Here is a 22,133-nt window from a genome sequence, read left to right as displayed (position 1 = left end):
GGACTTCACAAGAAGCTCAAAATACACTTGGTAGAGGCAGACACTGCAAATTTACCAAAAATGTCTATCATAGGGTAACAGCATGTTTGTGAGTAAGCGTTGTTAAGCACAGAATTGAAAGTGTGAAAATTTCACCTTGATCTCTGTTTTCATCCCAGCATGTAGAGTCGTGGACGCTGATTCCCATTATTACCAAGACACATGCGTGATTTGCTCTCCACATTGTGTGTGCGCCACTGAAACCATACTTCGTTGTGTCTCCGAGCTCGTCTCCGTTTAGCCCAAACCCCTTTTTTTTTGGTACAGCACTGCAGCACCAGCACTCTGCAGCTTGAGGAAGGCAGTTGTATTTTTACATTGCTTTGGGCATCATCAGCGAAATTGCCAGACTATCTGTAGGGACAGTTTTGTGATATTTTGCGTGCGTGTGCGGTCGTGCCTCTCTGTGCGTGTGCACATGTTTATATAAAGCAGAAAAGAGCACAGTTTGCTTTTTAGGTGCCAACTTGACCTTGTGGTGGCAGCTGTTGGAAAAGCAAGCATCTCATTGTGAGTTGTAAATTGAACAACTTGTTATGGAGCTACTGAAGGGGACTAAATTTGAAATGCCAAGATTATTATGCAACTTTTTTCAAGAGAGTGCAGCCATCAGTCACAGAGATAAATTGGGCTTTAAACAGCTTTCAAATATACGTGTCTTCTTAATGACAAGTGTGGAAAGTTGTACAAGAGAGCCAGATTGAACCTGCCACTCGCACGGAAAGCGATACGCTTGTACAGGCTTTCATCCCTGTTTCAGAGAAGCTGGGAGGTAATCCTCATCCCTTTATGAAAACACCTCAGAGCACCACCAGGAATTACTGCCCAGCTGTTTAGATCACTCTCTGTGGTCAGCAAAGACAAATAAACTTGCACCAAGGAATGAAGTAGTACATTCTAAGCCCAAAAGTTGACACACACAGTCTCGTCAGGGTTGTGATAGCTGTATTGCTGTCTTTTCCTGTCCTGAGGCCTAGGCCAGGCTGAAAGGTGCATCACTGTGCAGGCAGGAATGTGAAATTTAAGGTGCCAGCAAGCCTGGGTCTGTGGCCTGGTCTGCAGGTAGAAGAGTGTTCCCCTCACCAGACAGTGATTTTATATTAATTATTGCTAGCCAACTCTCTAGTTTTCCTGGGAACTGAAATTCAAGTTGGCATCTGCACAGAGGCCTTACCCACCATCTTGAATGTCTGGTTTTCAATCGAAAAGGCCTGAGGTTCGTATAGTGAACCAATGCCTGCAGGGAAGGGAGAGCTACAAATTCAAACTCTAAGGCTTAAGAATGAAACCCCGATTTTTGTGGCCTGGGCAGATTCTTTAACCAGTCCGTTATGAGATGAAAGCTCTTCCTGCTGCCTCCTAAAATGGGGGAGTTCAATATTTGTCTTAACTGGGTGAGTCGATGCCTGAGTGAAAGAAGAAGGACCCTGTTCCAAGGAGACCCACACCTCGCTGTTTGAGCCAGTATCCTCATTCAGGATGGAGGCAGAGGTGCAGACATGTGCCTTTCCTCAGGGTTTCACACTGATTACTAATGCACTCTGCCTCCTCTGCCTCTGTCCGTGCAGCATTCGTGCTGCTGTGGATGTAGGTACTTATCTTTCCTCTTTGTGGAATTTCTGGGTGTACAACGGAGCAATGTAAATTCTGCTTCTGGAGCCAGAGGCTTAACTTTCAGCCCCCACATGGTTTTGAAAATATCATTCTTAATCTCCTCATTCCTCTCTTCACATCCTGTTTACAGATGGGATAGGTGAGGCTTGCACGTGTAAGAGGGATAATATAACGCATTGCTGGGATTTCTTGTAACATCTCAAGTTGTAGGCACACGTAAAGTATTGCTGTTCATATTCACAAATATTTCGATGGTAGAGTTTGTATGTGACCTGGAGAAAACCTAAGCAATAAATTCACTACCTTGCTGTTAGTGTTGAATAACATAGCTCTGATATAGAAGGTGCTTTTGACCACTGTTTGTTGTTGAGAGATGCAGCTAATAGGTACTGACTCCTAAAAGGAGTTAAGCACCTAAATGCATGTGAAAAATCCCACCATGGAGTCTGTGCATTTCCCTAGACTCCATAAAACCTTGAAACATTCAGCCATAAAAATCTTCTTTGAGCATTTAGGTGGTGCAAAAAGACCCTTTAATGTTCTAGATCTGTACCCTATCAAAGCTTATCAATAAACTGCAGTCAAGGAAGTGATTATGGCAGGATTTAATATATGCATTTTCAGGCTCTTTCACAGCTTTTTGTGTAATGCCTTGATGCATAATGTTACTGCTGCTGCACTGCAATTAACAGCGGTAGATGGTTTTACCCCACGACCACAGATGAAATCTTAGTGGGGCAGCCACTGCTTACTGAGCTGGACAAAGTATTTCCTCTTTCTCATAAAGTACAGCATTTTTGTAATTCATCCTGCCGAAAAGAACAAAATGTTTGCTGTTGTGCTTGCTTTTGCTGTTGCACTCGGATCTGTCTCGATTACAGAGTAAACCTATTTTTCTTTTTTCTTTTCCTCATTTTTTTTTCTCGAGTCTTGTGCTGTCTACAGCTCGTTGAGGTTTTAAATTTTTCTTGTTATGTTGAAAGGGCACGGAAATATGTAGAGCTTTTGAAAAGGAGAAGCACTCCCCCTGCCCACCTCTACCTTTGAGGGCTGTTTGAAATACCTGTATCTTCAGCCACTCATCCAGCATCCTGAAAACACCGTGTACAGAACAGCTTACCGTGTCTAGTGCTTTCAGCTGAGACCTGTGAGCTGTCGTCCTCCACCTCTCGTGGACAGCTGATAGATGGAGCAGGGTTTATTTTGATGGTAGGGTGTTTTGTGTCCGTTTGGGCATTTATCTTCATGTGCCAGTGCAAGATCGCCCTCTCGTGTCAGGAGTTTTGCATGTGCTCCCCATGTTGTGTGCCCCCCAGCTTATGGAGTATATAATAACTTCACTAAGCCAGGAGAAAGCAGTAAATAAATATGTTTAATGATCAGAAGTGATCTCCCCAATTCATATGCATAACATGTTCTGCCAGCTCGTGCAGCAGCTTCTTTCTATGCCTTATGTTTGGATTAAAGGAACTCTATTAAAAAGTTTAAATATGAACCCCGTTAATTGATTTTTCTCTCTCTCTTAGCTATGACTGTCCGGAATGGAGGAAATGTGCTGGTTCCCTGTTACCCGTCTGGAGTAATATATGATCTGCTGGAGTGCCTGTATCAGTATATTGACTCTGCTGGACTCTCCAATGTCCCTTTTTATTTCATCTCTCCCGTTGCCAACAGCTCCCTCGAGTTCTCCCAGATCTTTGCTGAATGGTAGGTGTTAAAGGGCTGCTTTATCAGGCTCGATTCACACATTCAACTATGGTAAATAGACATACGCAGTTTATGTCTACTTGACATATTCTGATTTATACTTCATTAGAATTGTGCACGTTTCCTGTGTCACAAGGGTGTGCCTGAGTGTGTAAGTAGATGTTCTGTAATTAAGGGAGCATCGTTTCCTGTAGAACATGCAAACTCAAATAGTCTGTGCTTTTTGGTACTTGAATTGGTGATTCAATGATGGACCTGACTTGAGTGGCTTTTAAATATTCCTTTCTGCAAGTCTCATTCAATGCCCCCAAAATGAGAGCCATATTCTGTCAATATAGGCAAAATAGATTTTTCAGACTTAATTTTCCTTAGTCAGCAGTGCATTCGCAATGCAAAAAAGGCCAACACTATCCTGGGCTGCATTAGGCAGAGCATTGCCAGCAGGTCAGGAGAGGTCATCCTTCTCTGCTCAGCACCAGTGAGGATACATCTGGTGCACTGTGTCTAGTTCTGAGTTCCCCAGTGCAAAAAAGATAGAGGTGTACTGGAACGAGACTAGAACAGGATCACAAAGATGATCTTTCATGTAAGTAGAGGCTGAGAGAGCTGGGACTCTTCAGTCTGGAGAATGGAAGGCTCCAGGGGTATTTTCAATGTGCAGAAAAACCTGATCGGAGGAAATTAGTATGAAGGAGCCAGACTCCTTTCAGTAGTGCCCACTGACAGAACAAGAGCCAATGGGCACAAATTAAAATGCATGAAGATCAGTCTGAACAGAAGCAACACACTTTTTTTGCCACGAGGTGGGTGGTCAGTGGAACAGATTGCCCTGAGAGGTTGTAGAATCCCTGTTTATGGAAATGCCAAAATCTTGGACAACCTGCTCTAGCAGAACATGCTTGAACAGAGGGTTGGAATACATAATCTCAAGAGGTCTCTTCCAACCTAAATTAGTCTGTCGTTCTAAACCATGGAAAAGAAAACCCAACCACTTATGATTGTTCCTAAATTCTTACAAACTAAGAGGTGCTCTGTCTTATTAAGCAAAGTAAGTTAGCTTTTCCTTCCTTTCTTCCTCACCAGACTTTTAATCTGGAGTTCAGGAAAGAATAAAGAGGTCCTGGAAATCTGAGGTGAATTGATCCCTCAGGAGAATCTTAAAGAAACTCAAAATACGGTGAATTTTAACACATTACTTTTAGCAAAAGCAGAAAAATCAAGCGTTGGTGTCCTCACCAAACTTCAGTGTGTGACCAAACTGGCATGTGTTGGCTCATATAGTTTATATTTAAGCTGTTAGGGTTTTTTGTATGTACGTGGTGATTTCATTTCAGTAGTAGCTGAAGTGGTAGCTGCCTAGTTCTTGCTATAATAATTCTTTTCAGCTCGATATTGCTGGTCAGGGTAGCAGGAATGTTACATGTGCTGGTTGGGTTGTAAGGCAGCTCTGAGTGCAGTGTGCAGGTGAAGCTTCTGTTTTGTCTGCTGTGTCTAGTTGGCCCAATTCAGCCACCCAAGTATTCAGACACCGTTTACTTGAATTCTGCTTGTCTGTGGAGGATTATTTTCAAAAGTCAGCACCAACATTAGCTAATCTCCAAATACTTGTGTTTAGAGTAAATGTTTTACTTAGGTGGAAGTGGAGGCAGAGGTTGTAATGTGTAACGTAGACATTTGGGATCAGAACTGGTGCTGAAATTCAGGGATTCCAGCCTTCCAATTCCGGCAGTTAGTCATCTAAAAGAAATTTCCTGTTCTTGGTATCTCTTAGACTTTATCAAATTTAGTTTGACCAAGGCTTGTTGCTTTAGAATAAAGTGAAGAATATATGAGAAGGGTAATATTTCCCAGAAAAAGCCAGTAGGACAGTGTCACTACAGATGATTGTAACATCACACAGACCTCTGACAAAAATCTTCTTTTGTCTCCTGTAATAGGATGAATCAGGACTCTGACTAGGGCTAATCAACAACTTTCAATATTTGTGTTTTAAAAATAAATGATTGATAGAAAATAGCAGGGAACAGTAAGCATTATGCTGTGGTCAGAGGCAGTTTGCCAATATTATAGCTGCAATAATGAAATGCATAGGAGAATTAGATTATAATGAACTAAAGGACTAAGTCCTTGCTGAGAATTGGGATGAGGCAAGTGGAATTTTTCTGTTCAAGGATGATTTGGCTTTGGAAAAATTGCTAAAGTCTTGCCTGTGAAATTACATGGATGTTGAGTTACAAATTTGTTTACCACAGCAATGGGATCTGTTACATACTGTGTACAAAATTACTTGCAGCACTTTCTCTTAGTGATCTTGCTATGACCAATTCATCATGTCCAGTAGGTGTTGGTCTTCTAAACAGAAAGGCTGGAAGCAAAAAAAAAAAACGAATTAATGACTTTGCACCTGATACCACAGCCATGAAATGGCTTTCTCCAGGAAAAGTTTTAACAGTAGATGGCAGCAGATACTGCACGATGTTCTGCAGCTCTCTAACCCAGCTTATTTTCCTTTTCTTGTAAAGGTTGTGTCATAACAAACAAACAAAGGTATATCTTCCAGAACCTCCTTTTCCCCACGCTGAGGTAAGTAAACCACGGTCTTGCTGTTTGCTGAGATCTCAGAGTGAGTGGGTTTCTGGAACGCAGTCCTGTGGCTGTTGTTTTTCTGGTGATACGCCTATTCCATAGCTTTGCGGCATTATTCATGCAAGATTTTTTTTCTCTGCTTTCCGTTGATTAATTTAGGAACCTGGGGGAGGAATGAATGATGGTGTTCCCTCAACTCAAAAATTATCATGGTGTTTATTTCAGTGCATAACTTACATACGCTTGCCTGTTTTACTTCTTCCCCCGCAGAAGGCTATCTGGCGTACACATGGACGAATGTTTGCTCTTATCAGACTGCAACCACAAATATTCCCTTTGTCCAAGCAGTTTATTTCAAAGTCTGTAAAACTAAGAGCTTGTTATCAGAGTCAGCTTCGCCATCCCAGCTCCTACCTCCTTAGCTGAAACAGGCACCATGTTGTCTGCTGATATCTTGAAATAGGGAGTTGATATAAGAAAGTTAAAGCTTGTAGTACTGTGTGGTGTCACTGGCAATTGTAAATTAAATGACTTGAGCTAGCATCTTTGTGAAGCAAAGAGGAGTAAGGTGGGGGGATCTACCCTGAGTCAAAATACATAGTTTGAGGGGAAGTTCTAGCCATCCAGACAATAAATAAACATTTATGCCTTCAGAGTTATCTCTCGTATGAAGAAAGGAAATCTTGTATTCCCCCTACTGGGAACAGGTAGATTTCTGGCTGAAGTATGTGGGAGGCAGGCTGGGAAAGGAAGAGATGGGACTGAGAAGTAATTTTGGCTAAATCCTACTCCTGCAAGACAGTAAACCACTTGGGGCATGCAGTTTCAGAAAACTGGCTCTTTTAGTTCCTCAGATCAAAACGGTTTGATAGGAGGTGGAGTAGCCATTGCAGGTTTAAGAGATGAAATGCTTTTTCAGACATTGTTTTGTTTTCCTCTGAGGCAACTTGTCCAGGGATTTGTTCTGGTAATTGCCATTGCCCATCATATATATATCATCTGTAGATGATTCAAGGGCATTGTTAGAAGTAGGATCTGACCAGAAGCCCTCGCTCTTTCCACATGCTTGAATGCATTTCAAGGAGGATACGCAATGAATTATGAATAATCTGTTTCCAAGAATAATGCAGACTGTAGGGCACACCTTTCTTGTAACCAAAAATCTCATTCACGCCAGTAAATCAGTCCCAAACCATGATCTTTCAATAGGAGACTGTAGCCATGTTGTTGGCTATGCTTTCTAATTTCCCCCTCATTTCTGCTTTCCAGGCTATTCTTATTGATCCACGGTATCTTTGGTTTCACTGACTCCTATGTTTTACCAAAAGCGTTGCTTCAAAATTGTACTTCACAATGTGCACTGGAACCGGCAGGTTTAAGTGAAAACCCTTCCAAAAATGAGAAGCCAAACATGTGCTGTTAAAGAGTGGATTAATTAAGCCATTGTACATGATGGGTCTTTATGTTTGTAGAGTGACAACTGTCCTCTAATTTTTAGGACATTTTATGTTCTCCAGAGGCCTGTTGATAATGAGATTTTGCCAAATAATTGTTTATCAGTTGAGACATTCCTCGGTGCTTCATGTGTAGATTAAGGTAATTATCTAGGAAAAGACTCTCAGGGGTGGATAACAGATTGGCTTCCTCATGACAAAATGAAGAGCACAGAGGGAATAATGTGACTGTTATAGGTACAGGCTTTGCTTGACAAGGCCAAATCATATATGTTATGACCCACAAAGCTAGGGGCATTTTATCATGAGATGCACAACCAACTTTATTTAAACCCATGAATGTCATTTCTAGGAAGCCATCCTTAGGCTTCCTAAATTTTTGCCTAAGGGTTCCTTTAAATGTGCTAAATGACACCAGGCAGCGTGCATCCACATCCTTGTGGCTCCCAAACTATTAAATGACTATTAAATGCCGCTAAATTATTAAACTATTAAGTACCCTTAGGCATTTCAGTGCTGAATTGCTGTCTGAAGTAAGTACTTCGCATTTCACAGCACGTCATCAAACGCCGCAGAGATGATCTGTTTGGGTGCTCACTTCCAGCTGCTTTATAAACACTGGCAAGTGGAGAAACCTACACTGCCCCCCACCCCCTGCCTCGTGTTGGACTAAATGACTTGCTAGTTCCTTTCATTTTTAATTCCTGATATATACTGGTGCTTTGCAAAAACAATTTGTATGATGGCAGGCAGCGGCCCTAGGCACGTAGCAACGCTCTTTCAAAAGCTTGGCTAATAGCAAACCCCAAACCAAGTAATACCTAGGCAAAGGAGGACCGAGCCTGCTGTTTATTTCATTTAGTGCTTTTTCTAAGGTCATAACTCAGAAGTTAAGACACGCTTGAGAACACGAGATCATATTGCTCCTCTCTGTTCTATGAGATGCACGTTTTGGTTTTAAACAGTCAAAACGTGGAGATGTATATGGATGACTGACACACAGCACAGGTGTAATTTTGCCAAGCAGAATGGTCTTAATATAGACCTGGACTGAATAACGTGGCCACGGCCATACTGTCAGTCTAGGAGGGAGCATGGACTTGGGCTCATGGCTTCTTGTTATTAGGCTAGAGGCATAGCCAGCAGTCAGCCTTTTTGTCATCGGTAAACCCCCTCATTTGAAATCTGTGACTCCACGGCCTCACAATCAGCAGCTCTGCTCACTGACACTCGAGGAAATTTTTAATGAGCATCAGAAACAGACATTGAGCGATCGTGTCTATTGGATAGGTTGTTAGTGGAGAATTGCCTTACTTTTTTTTTCAAATTAATGGTAGGCTTGTGCTACGTAAACTGTATGGAAATTGTCCATCGTGAAAAGACGTCACTTGTTGGAAGAAAATAGGGAATTACTCAAACGTGCCCCTTAGTTATTAGCAAGCATTAATAACGTGATACATCAAAGAGGGAGAGGCCAGGATGTAAGCTGCTAATTATCTACAGAACATGTCCAACCCAGCATGCTTTCTGGCCCTGACATTTGATGCTAGCTTTATAAACAAGATTTAGAAACAAACAAGGAAGAAGTCCCCCGGCTTGTTGGTAGAGTCTCTTGTAGCAATGAGTTCCAGTGGTGCCTCATCCATAGCATAAAAGAGCGTTTACTTCCTTTAATCATTTTTTTTTATTGTATTGTAACCATTATTACAAGAAGATAAATAGGTATCTTTGTCTTCTGTATAACAATTTCATCTTACTCTTCGCTCCCTACTAAGTTGTTTGAAGCTTTTCCTTCTCCTAGCATGAAAGTTTTCCAGGTTTGTGATTTCTGTTACCTGCTCTGAACTCACTCCTTGTTCTGTTGTGGTGAATAAAACCAGACACGCTCAACTCTGCAGAGAACCCAAAACTCTTCTACTCCTTCCACATTACTTCTGCTTTAATGTAGTAGTAGGTGTTCATCGTATCTCCTCCCATGCAATCACTCTGTAGAATTTATTGGCTTGGGGGGGCAATTTGTTCAAAATTCCCTATTTTAGGTGGAATTTGAGCATCAATTCTTATTAAAGTTCAGATGAATGGGGCGTCCGGATTCTCAAACAAGCTTTTGAAGTCTCATCTGCAGACTTTTGACTGGTGCGCCAGCTAAAAGGTCTGCTTTTAAAGGCGTTTCCCTGTGGTCGCTGGGGTTGGAGTTGTTGTGACGCTGTTGGATGGAAGTTAGGATCCGGAGTCAAACTAAATTCCAGCCAGTGATTTCTCAGAAGGAAAACAGGAGAAATGGAGTGGAGGAAGTTAGGGAAGGGATGGATCACTCCATGGATTGCTCTCCCCTATGCTTAGACAACGGTGGAAATTCAGTTTTTCACCAGCAGGTATTGTGATGGGGAAGAGAGGAGAAGGAGCTCAAATTGAAGTAACAGTGGAAGCTTCTGCAAAGTTGAAACCTTGAAAGAAACTTAGCTGAAACCAAATGATTGTGAATCCAGTAGGTTGGCCAAGGGAGGTGGTAACTTTCACATCCAGGGCAGAGCATCAGTTATAAGCTAAAGTCAAGTGTTTAAATAACCTTCAAGGTCCACAATGGCCAGCTGAAGTGCTGTGGAACATAAATCAGAAATTTGTTTTGTTTAGAAATGTTAATCTGGTATCCCAGAACAAACTCGAGAGTGTTTCACCAAGTTTCAGGAGGGTATAGGTACATCCCATCCTAACACAGCCTCAGCTAAGGAATTAGCCATCTCCCTGACCATTTTAGCGGGAACCACGGATTGTACGCTCTGCACCGTCCCTTTTGTGGAGGCAGAGGCTTTATAAAAGAACAGCCAAATTGTTCTCACAAAGCGAAAGGAGAAGCTTTCACCCCTTTTCCTTTCTGCTTAATGTTTACATTGCTAATTCCAGGCTGTAAGATAAGTAAATCCAGAATTTACGGTATTCCTCTAAATAGCTGCAACAGAAATATTTGCGAGGTAATTTATATGGATCGGTATTTGCTGGTGGAGGAAGAATTTGGATTTACTGTCCTCTTCATAAGAGTCTTTTAGCAACATCAAGGAGAAATGGCTAGGAAAAGGCTATTTTTTTTGACTGAAAATAGCCAGGGTGGGAGTAACATTGATTCTGTGGTCTTAAATACTAGCATTTGTCTTCTTCATTTTTCCCTCCTCCAGACACCAGTTCCTGCATTTCACATTCAAAGCAATAAATACCTGGAACAAAGTGATTGTATAGCATTATATTTTGTCTTGTTTTACACAGAAATAGGCCCCTGTTAGCACTGGTCTGACGAAGGGAGTGAGGGAGGCGAAGTAAGCCATGCATCCCTCATTCATCGAGAAGAACCGGATCTGTTCCAAATTCTAGGTGCAGAACACATGCACACAGACGCACACAGTAAATAGCAGCGTACGTTGGCTCACTTCAGCAAAGGATACACAAAGGCTCTGCAGATTTATCCTGTTTATAGCAGCAGTTGCTGACCCTGTAAATCAAATCTACTGCTTTAAAGGGAATCGTAACCGTTTGGGATTTAAAAAAAAAACCCACAGCAATCCTTAGTCTCAGTTCAGTGCTTTACCATCCTCTGTCTCTTAAGCTTTCAGTCAATAACCGTTCTTTATGTAGAAACGCGCGCTGAATGTTGTTTCATGTTCCCAGAAACAACTATTTTTGAAAATAGGGCTTGGCTAAATGCCGGGTGCTGGTCCCGGCCCCGTCTTGGTGCAGGTCGGCGTTGTGAACGTGGCACAGCAGTGACTGCTGTGCTTATATCTACAGATGAGAGGGGTTGGGTAAAAGACCTGCACAGATCATTACCGATTTAGTCCCCTTGATGATTTGTGAAATTTTGTTGGACCTGTTTTGCAAGTTCAGCTCCATATATTTTTGATAGGGTAATTAGATTTTGCTCTAGATACTAAAATCCACCAGCTGCTTTATCGCTGGAGTGAGCAGAATGTCTCTAAACTTGTTTAGGTAGCCTTTCACCCCTGCTACATCCAGCTGTGAGAACTGAAGATTACGAGCTACAGTACGGAGCTTCTGTGGACTTACCAGAATAAATCTTCTAAGATAATAAAAAAGATAAAAAGAAGAAATCACCACACCTCAGGAGATGGTGCTGAGGATTCAGCGTATCCCTTTTCCATCCTGAGTTAGCATGCCAGCTAGGAGCAATGCACCCCAACATTATGCTCAGTGTTTTGGTGCTGAAAATAAAACAGCTAAAAATAAAAATAAAAATAAAAATAAAAATAAAAATAAAAATAAAAATAAAAATAAAAATAAAAATAAATGAGTGCACACACACAGAACCCAAGGTCCTAAAATAGATCAGAGATCCTGTGTCTCTATTCAAAGTAATAGGAAGGGACTTGAAGCTGCCATAATGCTTTAAAAAGAATACAGCTTTTTATGTTTATAAACATACAAGGAACACAGTTTTTATTACTGGAGCTAACTTCAGATTCTAACTATTGCACTCCAGATGTGTTAATCAGAAATCTTTACCTGTCTTAATTACAGGAATGTTCATAAGATGGAGTGCATATTGACTGCCAGAGCATTAGCGGATGTATTTTCAAATTCCCCTTTGGAAGACTAAATAGAAATTTGACATTACTAGTAAGTTGCAGAAACTGTAGTGCCCTGGCTTCCTCCTTCATGATCTAAGGATCCACATGGAAATAACAGGCTGTATTACTGTGGAAACCTACAGTTTCCAACTTGTGTCAACCCCCAGAAGGAATGCTACCAATCCCCTTCAATTGCAGTCATCCAGGTACCGTGTAGCGGTTTTAAATAGGATGCGTGGGAAGTCACATGCAAAATCACAGCAAAATATTTGCTGCTGTGAATTTGAAGGGGATCGTGCTCAAGGCTGCAAAGGAGAAAGAAATATTTACACCTGTGTGCAACCAACTTTCTGCTGTTGAAAAGGTATTGAGGTTAAGTTTGTACATTACCTGTTCTAGCACCAAAACAAACCTTTAGGTAGTGACAGCTAGAATGTGAGTATAAGAGGGTTGATATTCTGTTCAGTGATGCTGATTTCAGTTAAGAACCTAACTGGGTAATAACCTTAAGTTGTGAAGTGCTGCAATGTGCATTTGTTGGAAAGAGGCTTAAAGACATCCCAGATTTCTCAGCTTTCCTTCATTTCCATGTGGGGACACAATTTGAGTTAGATCTGCCATGGTAAAAAGAAGCAAGTAGAAGAAGATCTGGAACGATGAGTTACAGGTTTGAGAGACCAGAAAAGTTGCTTGTTATAATGTTCATTTTTAGCTCCTTTTTTGAAAATCAAGTCTGCTGCAATGAAGAGAAATGTCTTGAGATTTCTGCACGCGTCGTGTTACGACTTGTAGTGAAGAGCATGCTGCTTGCTAATTAGTGGCGCTGTCTGGGGTTTCACCATACAACAGCTGCAGAAATGTGTTCCCGAACCCAACATATGTGAATTTTGTAGTTTGGGCAATGTTGCAGTGCATGGCAGGAGACAGTAATGTATGGAGGGATCTTTGATGAAGAGTCCCACCTCCATTAAAACTGGCTGGCAGAGGAAGCATTGCTCCTTGTATTGTGGTTTTTTTTTTCAGTTGTTCAGCATGTGATTTCATTGCCTTAAACCACATACCTTTAAGGAAACCATGTTTAAAGCCATGTTTAAATTTTAAACCATGTTTAAAATTATTTTCAAGCCAGGGATGGGAGCATATACCTGCCAAGAAAAGACCGGGAAAATCTTGCATGGAAGTGCACAACACGCTAGTCTATTAAATTGCTTTCTATGTTGAAGCTTGCTTTACAGATTAGAGACCAGAGGCAGGAGAAATAAAGCAAAATTCTTCTTCAAAGAGTGCCTTGGGAACTAAACTTCCCCACCTTAGTAAAGAAATCTGCTCTGCATGCACAGCACGCTCTGGTTTCCACTTCGAGCGACAAGTACTTCTTTCTGTTCATTTATTATTACTAATTTCAATGATAGTTAAGGGAGGAAAAGTCAGAGTCTATTTTTTTCTTATGCTTTTCCAGAGGATTTGGCTTTGTTTGAACGCATTACAGCAGTGAAACTCATAACAACATACCACCGAGGGCAAAATTGCCTGGTACTAGTGTGATGTAAGAAAACCAGGTCCAACATCAGTGCCCAGAGCTCTTTGTAGACATGGCAGAGGGGAAAAAGTAGCTTATTTTGAATTTGGCAGCTGAGCACTCTGTTCACTCCAGGAAGCTGCAAGCAGGGAATGTTTGCAGAGTTTCTTCTCCGTTACCATACTGCTGGTACCACAGAAAGGAGAGGAAGGACTTGGAGGCACCTGGCTCCATGCTCTAATTTCCTTTTCATAACATTTAGGACAGTAACGACTAAATTTTCTGGAAAATCTCAGGGATATGCAGGAAGGGACTCTGTGATGAATTATAAACAACCTGTGGAATATTCCTGATCGCATGTCAATACACACACTGAGCTACAGAGCACAGAGGCATGAAACGTTTGTAATGTCTGAATTTCTGTTTTTTTTTTTAATTTCAGCTCATTCAGACAAACAAATTAAAACATTATCCCAGCATCCATGGAGACTTCAGTAATGACTTCAAGCAGCCGTGTGTCGTGTTTACTGGACATCCCTCTCTGAGATTTGGGGATGTGGTTCATTTCATGGAGTTATGGGGAAAATCCAGCTTGAATACTGTTATATTCACAGGTAAGTGAAATGCAGTTATCATTATCAAATTAGCAATAGGCTGTGCACTCTGGTGAACTGTGGCCAGACCCTAGGGGCTTTGCTCATTTGTTCCAGGGCAGAAGTTTCCGATTTTGGTAGGAACTCGTTTAAATTAAGACCCCAGTATTGAGTGTAGTGACGAATGTAATTATTGTGCCATTTAATTCATTTTAGCCCTGCAGAGCCAACCTTTGCCATGCAGAGTCAATCCTTGCCATTTCTAAGAAAAATCTTTGTTGTGCACAGCAGTAGAATGCCTACAGGAAATTAATTTTTGGATTAAAAGCAGCTGCCTGCAAGTTAAACCCAGGCAAGACCTAACTGATGCTGATCAGAAAGGAGAAACACTTCCCCATATCCCATTGGAATGACAAACCTTTCCTCATATCTTCTCCTTCCCTTTCTGCAAAAGCTCAGACTCAGGCTTGACTCTTTGGTAAGCTTGTACAACCTGTCTGTTTCTAAAGATATTTCTGACATGTCTGCTGTTTCGGAAGTGTGCACCCCGTGCAGGTCTGGCAGCCGTGATCTATGCCATCGCTGCCTTGTGGTTGAGCTTTTTTTTTTTTCAGACACCTTTTAGCTGACAGCCACATTTGTATCTGAAGCTGAAGGTACGGCTCCAGCTAAGAACCTGGGGAGCTGTTTCCTTTCTCAGTAACTCAGGCTGCCAGGGGCACAACAGGACCATCCTTTAAGCTCCTTCACTTCTCCCAGTATGTTCCTAATTTTAATGGATTTAATGGATCAATCCTATCCATCTCAGAATGAGCTGTGGTCACTGATCCACAGGGCAGCCGCATCCTGGGACCACGGCAGTCATTAACAGCAAGACAAAGTGTTTAAGAGAGAACATAAAGCTTCTGAGAGATCCAGCAAAGGGAGTATCTTCTAGAGTTTGATCTTCTTTAGAAATACTTCAATGCCTTCCCTCAAACTGATGTTCTGTCCAAGTGCCTCCTCTTTATACCCAACATGTCACCCAAACAGAGCCTGCAGTGGGCACTGTTCAGACATGAGAAGGGAAATCATCTTTCGAGCCACTGCTCCTGATTTGATGTGGAAAGAGCTCTGTTGTAATTGGGAGAGGTGTTACACACAATTCTCAGTCAGATAAAAAAGGTGTGGATTTTGGACGAGGACAAAGTAATTAGAAATGGGAAGGAGAACTCTGAGTAATTGATCAAACCTACTCCCACAGCAAGGGCATGACGGGGTGGTCCCACTGTTAAGCCTATTTTCATCCTCTTTTTAGTGAATAGGACTGCTGGAAAGCACATAACCTCCTAAAGCAGACGGGACTGGGAAAGGTATTTCTTGCCTTCTTTGTTTTTTAGCTGTAGACTTCAGGGTAGTGATGGGCAAGTCCTTTTGACTCTTTCACAGTATTGGTATGAAATCATGTCACAGTATCATGATACTGTTAAACCGATTTGGAAAGCATATTGGTAGATGTAAAGCAGTGCGTAATTAGTATTATTGCAAGGAGAGGGAAGATACAAGGGAATCCCTGATGAGCAGGTAAGACACTTAAATCTAAAGACTGTTTATGCTGGAGAATGGTGCATGATACCACAGCACTAACGTAGCCGTTACAGTACCCATCACTCCTGTCCTTTGGGGTAGTTTCAGGAAACATGCCCTAATTACAGTAATTGGTAAAACTGCTGTATAGACGTGCGTTATTTTGGAAACAGTGAACCTTACTTCAGTCGGGACTTCAATTAGAACCAGAGCATGCACACCCTCTGCTGGGTTGTGTATTTCATGAACTTTCAGGAAATTGCTGGTGTTAATCATGCTGTGAAGGTGCTACCCACCATCAGCCAGGGTGTTGGAAACTGGCCTTTAATGGCAAAAAGTCTTATTCTGTGCCTTCTTGTAAGGACAGCTAATTGATCTTTCCATATTAAAATGCATTTTTTCCGTGAAATGAGGAAACAGAGCAGACTGCTATTAGAACCTGGCCCTGGCAAGCTGTTAAGGTGGCTGAATGGAGGTCGTACCAACCTGTGGATACATTAGGTCATGGTCTTTGAGGTTCGTTCCCAGTTTATACTTCCTACAAAACTTCAGTTGAGATCTGCTTTGGCTTCAGTGACCTTGGAGTGCTCAGTGATTCTCGGCACTAAGAATTCAGGTTTGTTACCTAAATTTGTCCGTGGGCTTTTTGCCTGCAGTGTCTATCTCTGTCTGCAGGCAGATACACTCAGCAGGATGTTCCTGCTTCCTTGTGGCCGTCTTAGCTGGAGCAAAGACTTCTGTGGCTACAGAAGTTCCTAGCAGATTAAATTCTTCTGTTCTTCGTAACTCCAGTGGAAAGCTGAAGCACCTCCATTGCATTCCAGGATTGATATTATTAAGTTATCTAGCTTCTCCTGTTTTGAGATAAAGTCCCCCGTAGTTATGAAAGAAATTTGCTCCATTGAAGCAGGTGACAGCAGGTCATGTTCTAGCTTTTCCTGTCAAAGGCTCCAAGTTTCTAGTGATTAGGCCCTTTAAACTACAAGCCAGTCGGTAATGATGACAGTGCTCGTTCAGTCCACAGGAGCTAGGTGGTCTCCGCCTTTCCAATTTGTAATGTAAAAAACAACTAGAAGAGAATACAGACTGAAACAGCAGCTGCAGCCAACAGCCAGGACACCACCTGCGAGGGAGCCGTGGTGCTGCTCTGCTTGCTTGTGTCATCTGCAAATGTTACAGCTCAAGCAGTATTGAATAGATTATTGATCGAAAATATCGAATACCAGTAAGCCACAAAGAAATTCTAGAAGAAAACACGGTAGAAGGAAGTCTGCTTCTCGCTCTCCCTCTGATAACAGCAGTGCTGTAAAAACTAACTCCCTAGGAGATCTTAAAATGGCTCGTGCGTGCCACATTAGTGCCGTACAGTGGAACATTTCGTTGCTCGGTGTCACACAGTAGTAAATCTGATGTCTTGGGGAAAAAGCTAAAGGTCTGTAATTCTGTCAGGAAAAAAAGTCAATACGAAACCTTGACAAGTGCTGTCTTCCATCACACAGTTGAATTCTGGTTTGTTGGTATCTTCAAAACAGCAGTTGCTTCATGTCACAAGTTCACTGTAAGACTAGCTCAAGTTGTGTTTTGTATGTGTTCTAAATTTTGGAAGTCCCGTGTTAGAGTTACAATTTCTGCATTAGAATTTGTGCATTGCAACTTCTCACTTTTCCTTCGCTACTTACGTTCTTATTAGTCGTTCAGAGGGACCATAGATTTGATGCCGTTTTGGACACTTAGATACAAAAGTCCGCGTGTTTAGATTATCTGAGCCTATTGATGCAAAAATATTCGGTTTGAATAGGTGCTGCCTCGTCCTCAGAAACAAGCAGTCAAATCTCTGTGTCACCTGCAACACCAGATGGGGTGCAAAAATTCTCTTCTGATAACTTTTTAATTTACTGCGTGCAATTTTGTTGTATGTCTCTAGTAGAGAACCTGGCTTGTTTTCTTTTTTTCCCCAATGTATTTTAAAATGTCCTCTGATTTAATCCTCACTGACTACTGATCATTCTTCAGCTAGCTACTGTCTTAAGTATTCTTATTTTTTAAATTTCTATTGATTGCTGTTATACTTACTGTCTCTATCTGATTGTTTTTATATTGATATTCTTGGGCTTTGTTTCATTGGCACTAACACACCTGCTTTTACCTAGCAGGCTTTTTGCCCAGTATAATTTTTATTGTTGCCGATTCACAGCTTTTGGGTCATCCAGTAAGACGTTCTTGTACAACTATCATTTTTTGTTAATATTTCTCTTTGATGTTCCCAGGCAGTTACACTAACAATGGCTTTAAACCCAGCTAAATTTCCCCTTTGACAATTCCAAACATGTATCGTTGGTTGATGCTATGTCCTGGTCTCACAGGGTAAATATAATAGTTCAGAATATAAATATAATAGCTCAGAATAGCCTAGCAGATAAGTCTTTCTTGTACCCCCTTCTCTTTTTCCCATTCTGTACTTATCAAACTAATACCAACGTGTTTTTTTTTAGCGTTCCCATTATGCAATTTATCCAACAATTATGTCAGGTAGCTAGTGATCTAGTGGAGAGTGTCCCTTGCCCATGTTGGAGCTGGATGATCTTTACGGTCCCTTCTAACCCAAGTTATTCTAGGATTCCACAATTGCATGGCATAAACCTTTCCATATCATTCAAGACAGTGGTCACCAGAGTCAAGTGGATCCATGTATCCTACACTGTGTCATGTATCAGACCTTGCATTTTTCATTCACAGATAAACGGTAAAAACAACATTCTAGCTGTTGTATTACTCTGTATGAGTAAAAGTACATTCGGTTCATGACTTTGCCCAGGCAAACCACTAATCTCATTTTCAATTCTAAAATACAAAGGGAAATTGAGACTTACTAGGTCTAATAAAGGTACTAATAAAGTTATCACAGCCCATCTCAGCTTCTGGGTAGCCCCTAAAAGGAGCAGCCTTCAGTTCATACTGGCCTGGCTCTGCTGGCATAACTATAAAAGACCCAATTGCCTCTCGCTTCAATGGGAGAGCAGCACCCTACAAATCCTCTTCGGTTGTCTTAAAATGTAGACCCTGTGTTTTCCACCAGTCTAAACCTGACACTTAGATTAAAATAAAAAAAAAAGTACTGTAAGGAAAAGGGGGAGTTGGGAGGTGATGTGTCTGCAGCAAGGGACATTTGTACAGGTTTATCAAGATACAATCTTTGTGCTGCATTTTTCTCGTAGTGAAAAAGAAGCTGACATTTGGGTTACCTTGCAATACCAAACATTTGTACATCTTGCCTTCTTTTACAGGATCTGATTAAAAATAAGAGATGATGTTTTTGTCCTGATTAAATTTGTTATAAAAATCATGCAATAATGTGTTTAAATGAAATAGTATTGCTCTGTTGCTTGATTAAGGTTAGACTAATTGTGGGCATAATTTTCATCAAATTAACTGAAAATATCAGATGGGGGAAGGAAGAAGGGAAAAGAAATCTGCAACAGAATTAACATTGCTCAACAACAGCTTGTCTAGACTGGAACGTGGGATGAGACAGGAACTGGGCCATTTTTTTCTCAGTAGGCATTCAGTATTTTCAACATTTCTCTTTTCAGAACCGGATTTCTCTTATCTGGATGCCCTGGCTCCTTATCAACCTTTGGCCATGAAGTGTGTTTACTGCCCCATTGACACAAGACTGAATTTTATTCAGGTGTCTAAATTACTCAAAGAAGTCCAGGTAATGAATTTTTGTTGCCTTTTCTTATATTTCTTCACACATCCTTAAAAAATAAGTAAGTTGACTGTGACTGTTACATTAAACAGTGGCCAAATCAAGACAAAACGCAGATCTTTTGTTCCATGAGAGAGCACACAGCATTCATAGAATCATGGATTGGAAGGGACCTTCAAGGTCACCCAGTTACAATCCCCTGCCATGGGCAGGAACACCTCCCACTGGGTCAGGTTGCCCAAAGCCCCATCCAGCCTGGCCTTGAACACCTCCAGGGATGGGGCATCCACTTCTGGGCAGCCTGTGCCAGTGCCTCACCAGCCTCTGAGTAAGAAATTTCCTCTTAACATCTAATATAAGCCTTGCCTCTTTTAACTTAAAGTCATTCCCCTTGTCCTATCGCTATCTGCCTGGGTAAAGTCCCTCATCAGGATGAGAGCCTGTGAGCATAATTCTTGTAGCTGAAGCAAGAAGGCCTCGTCACCAGGCTCCCCTTGATCAGGTGGCCTGTACTAGACCCCAAACACCAGGTATCCTTTAATTAGTCCGGTCCTTGATTTTTACCCACAAGCTCTCAACCTGTTTGTGGCTGTTTTTCAGAGGCAGCTCTTCACAATCTATCCATTTCTTAACATAGAGGGCAATACCCCCACCCCTCCTTCCTTGCCTCACTCTTCTGAAAAGCTTCTAGCCCTTGATTGCGGTGTTGGAGCTGTGTGATTCATACCACCGGGTTCCCATGATTGAGCTCTCTTTTATCATCCTGCTCCAAAATAAGTATGAAATGACTGCCAATGTCTGCACAGAGCGGCTGGAGGATCCCTAAAAGCTGCAGAGCAAATGATGTGTACATTCCTTTCTTCCTTTTTAGGTATATTTAGTCATAATCTCCTTTTCCCCTATTCTTTCTCTGGTTTGTTTAAATAAGCCTGTCTGCGTCTCATACAGCCTTAATGTAAGGGGTACCAGGTGCTGATTATCCTCAGCGCCGTCAGCTTTAACCATCTCCTCCTTGGCTGTAACTTAATCCTGCAGTTGATCCTTGCCTTGGTTATGGGACCACTGCTTTGGAGTCCCACTTGCAGGTTTCTTCCAAATCCACTGCTTTCCTCTTGCAAGATCTGGGCTTCTGTGTAGGCAAAAGGGCAGAATTTTCATGTAGCCTCTGCTTCCCCCCTTGGCTCTTCTTGGCTTTAGTGGCCTCTCCTTACCCATCCAATTTGTTTCTACTGAAATTTGCTTTCTGACTCATGACATAATTAAAATAATACCCAGTATTTTTTCTGGCTGAGCTTTTCTCTTGGACCCATCTTCAGCTTGTCAAACAGAAAAATGCGTGTTCCTCCAAACTTCCTAACAATGCCTGCATCATCTTATCTCATTGTTCTGTGACCTGGCTTGTCACTGCACAACTGATGGAAGTTGACGTTGCCTTATTTTCTGACAGGTGTCTTCTTTCATATTACAGCTGAAGCACGATGCTGTTTCCAATGCAGAACTTTCTGCAGCTTGCAGAAACACTGCTTTGTCCTTTGGCTTCCTTAAGTCCTGGGGTGATCCTAGTAGTCAGCCTGCTCATGCTTTCTTAATACACTGCTGACAGGTTATGAAAACTCAGAGTTGCCTGTTTTGCTAATGTATTTGCAGCCCTGCGTTTTGATACATCTAGAATCACAGAATTTGATAGAATTCTATGATTCTATAGATCATAGATTTTATTCATTTTGATACGTCTACCTCACTCTGTGCCATTTTGTGATGGTCCCCACCACTACTGTCACTTGCTTCCAATTTAAATGACAGGCCTTTGGAAGAAAAAGCTATTGAATATGTTGATTTTTCTCTCAGTATGGCAGCTAACACGACTGCTGATACTGAACTGGTGATTAAGATACAAATTTGGGTCTTGGTACTCAGGTCACTGTTTGTATACAAAGCAAAGACCGCCTGCTCCTTGGGCAGTTTGTTCCAGTCCTGCCTGGACCTTCTGTATTGCATCTTCTGCATGGTGTTTTTATACGAATGAGTTATCTCGCTAATGTCAATCTGCAGACCTCTTTATGGCAACGATTACTGTTGTAGGGCAGAGCATAGATATAAGGAGACGTTTCTGTAAGTCACCGCAGTCTTCTTTTCCAGCCTCTCCACGTAGTCTGCCCGGAGCAGTACACCCAGCCACCGCCCACCCAGTCTCATCGCACAGATCTGATGATAGACTGCCAGCCGCCACCCATGTCCTACCGCAGAGCAGAGGTGCTGACTCTTCCCTATAAGCGACGCTACGAGAAGATCGAAATCATGCCAGAAGTAAGTAGCAAAAGGCAACAATGGTGGCTTCTGCTCATACAGATAAATGCAAGTAGCTTCAGTAGCTGCTTTATCAAGACGTGTCTTATGTCTGTGACTTACCGTTGACTATGGACACGAAAGCGTTTTCCATCAAGCGGAGTGCTAAGAAAGAAGCATTCCTGAGAGAGAATTTAATTCTGTAAATTAATAAGAATTGGTTAAAAACCATTCTGGGCAAGCAGAAAGTATGTTCAGGTTAATTATCCTTTGCAAGGAAACATCACATTTCAAAATACAGAGCAGAGGGCAATCTCTGCTAGCCAGCTGGGAGGAAAGCCAGTCGTCACCATTTTAAATACGAGGAAGCAGAGGCACTGCAGTTTGAGTTGGTGGTACAGGGCCACGGAAGGGAGTCAGAAATAGGGAGTCAGTAGCCAGTTGTCGTCTTTTCTGCTTCCCCAGCTGTAGCTGCTGTGAGAA

At 41.8% G+C, this 22,133-nt stretch overlaps 1 protein-coding gene across 6 annotated transcripts in view; it reads left to right on the top strand.

The window, feature by feature from the left end:
* The window catches only part of INTS9 (integrator complex subunit 9), a 69,092-nt gene that overhangs the window by 30,927 nt on the left and 16,032 nt on the right, over positions 1–22,133 (top strand). For all 6 annotated transcript variants that reach the window (XM_083827935.1, XM_083827931.1, XM_083827930.1 and 3 more), the window contains exons 10-14: positions 3,180–3,360; positions 5,883–5,943; positions 13,939–14,110; positions 19,246–19,370; positions 21,504–21,671. In XM_083827935.1, the coding sequence (XP_083684061.1) occupies positions 3,180–3,360; positions 5,883–5,943; positions 13,939–14,110; positions 19,246–19,370; positions 21,504–21,671 (707 nt within the window). The remainder of the gene's footprint in view (positions 1–3,179; positions 3,361–5,882; positions 5,944–13,938; positions 14,111–19,245; positions 19,371–21,503; positions 21,672–22,133) is intronic.

Source organism: Anser anser (genome assembly GCF_964211835.1).
Source record: "Anser anser genome assembly, chromosome: 3".
Taxonomy (NCBI): domain Eukaryota; kingdom Metazoa; phylum Chordata; class Aves; order Anseriformes; family Anatidae; genus Anser; species Anser anser.
This window is presented reverse-complemented; position numbering and strand designations above follow the sequence as displayed.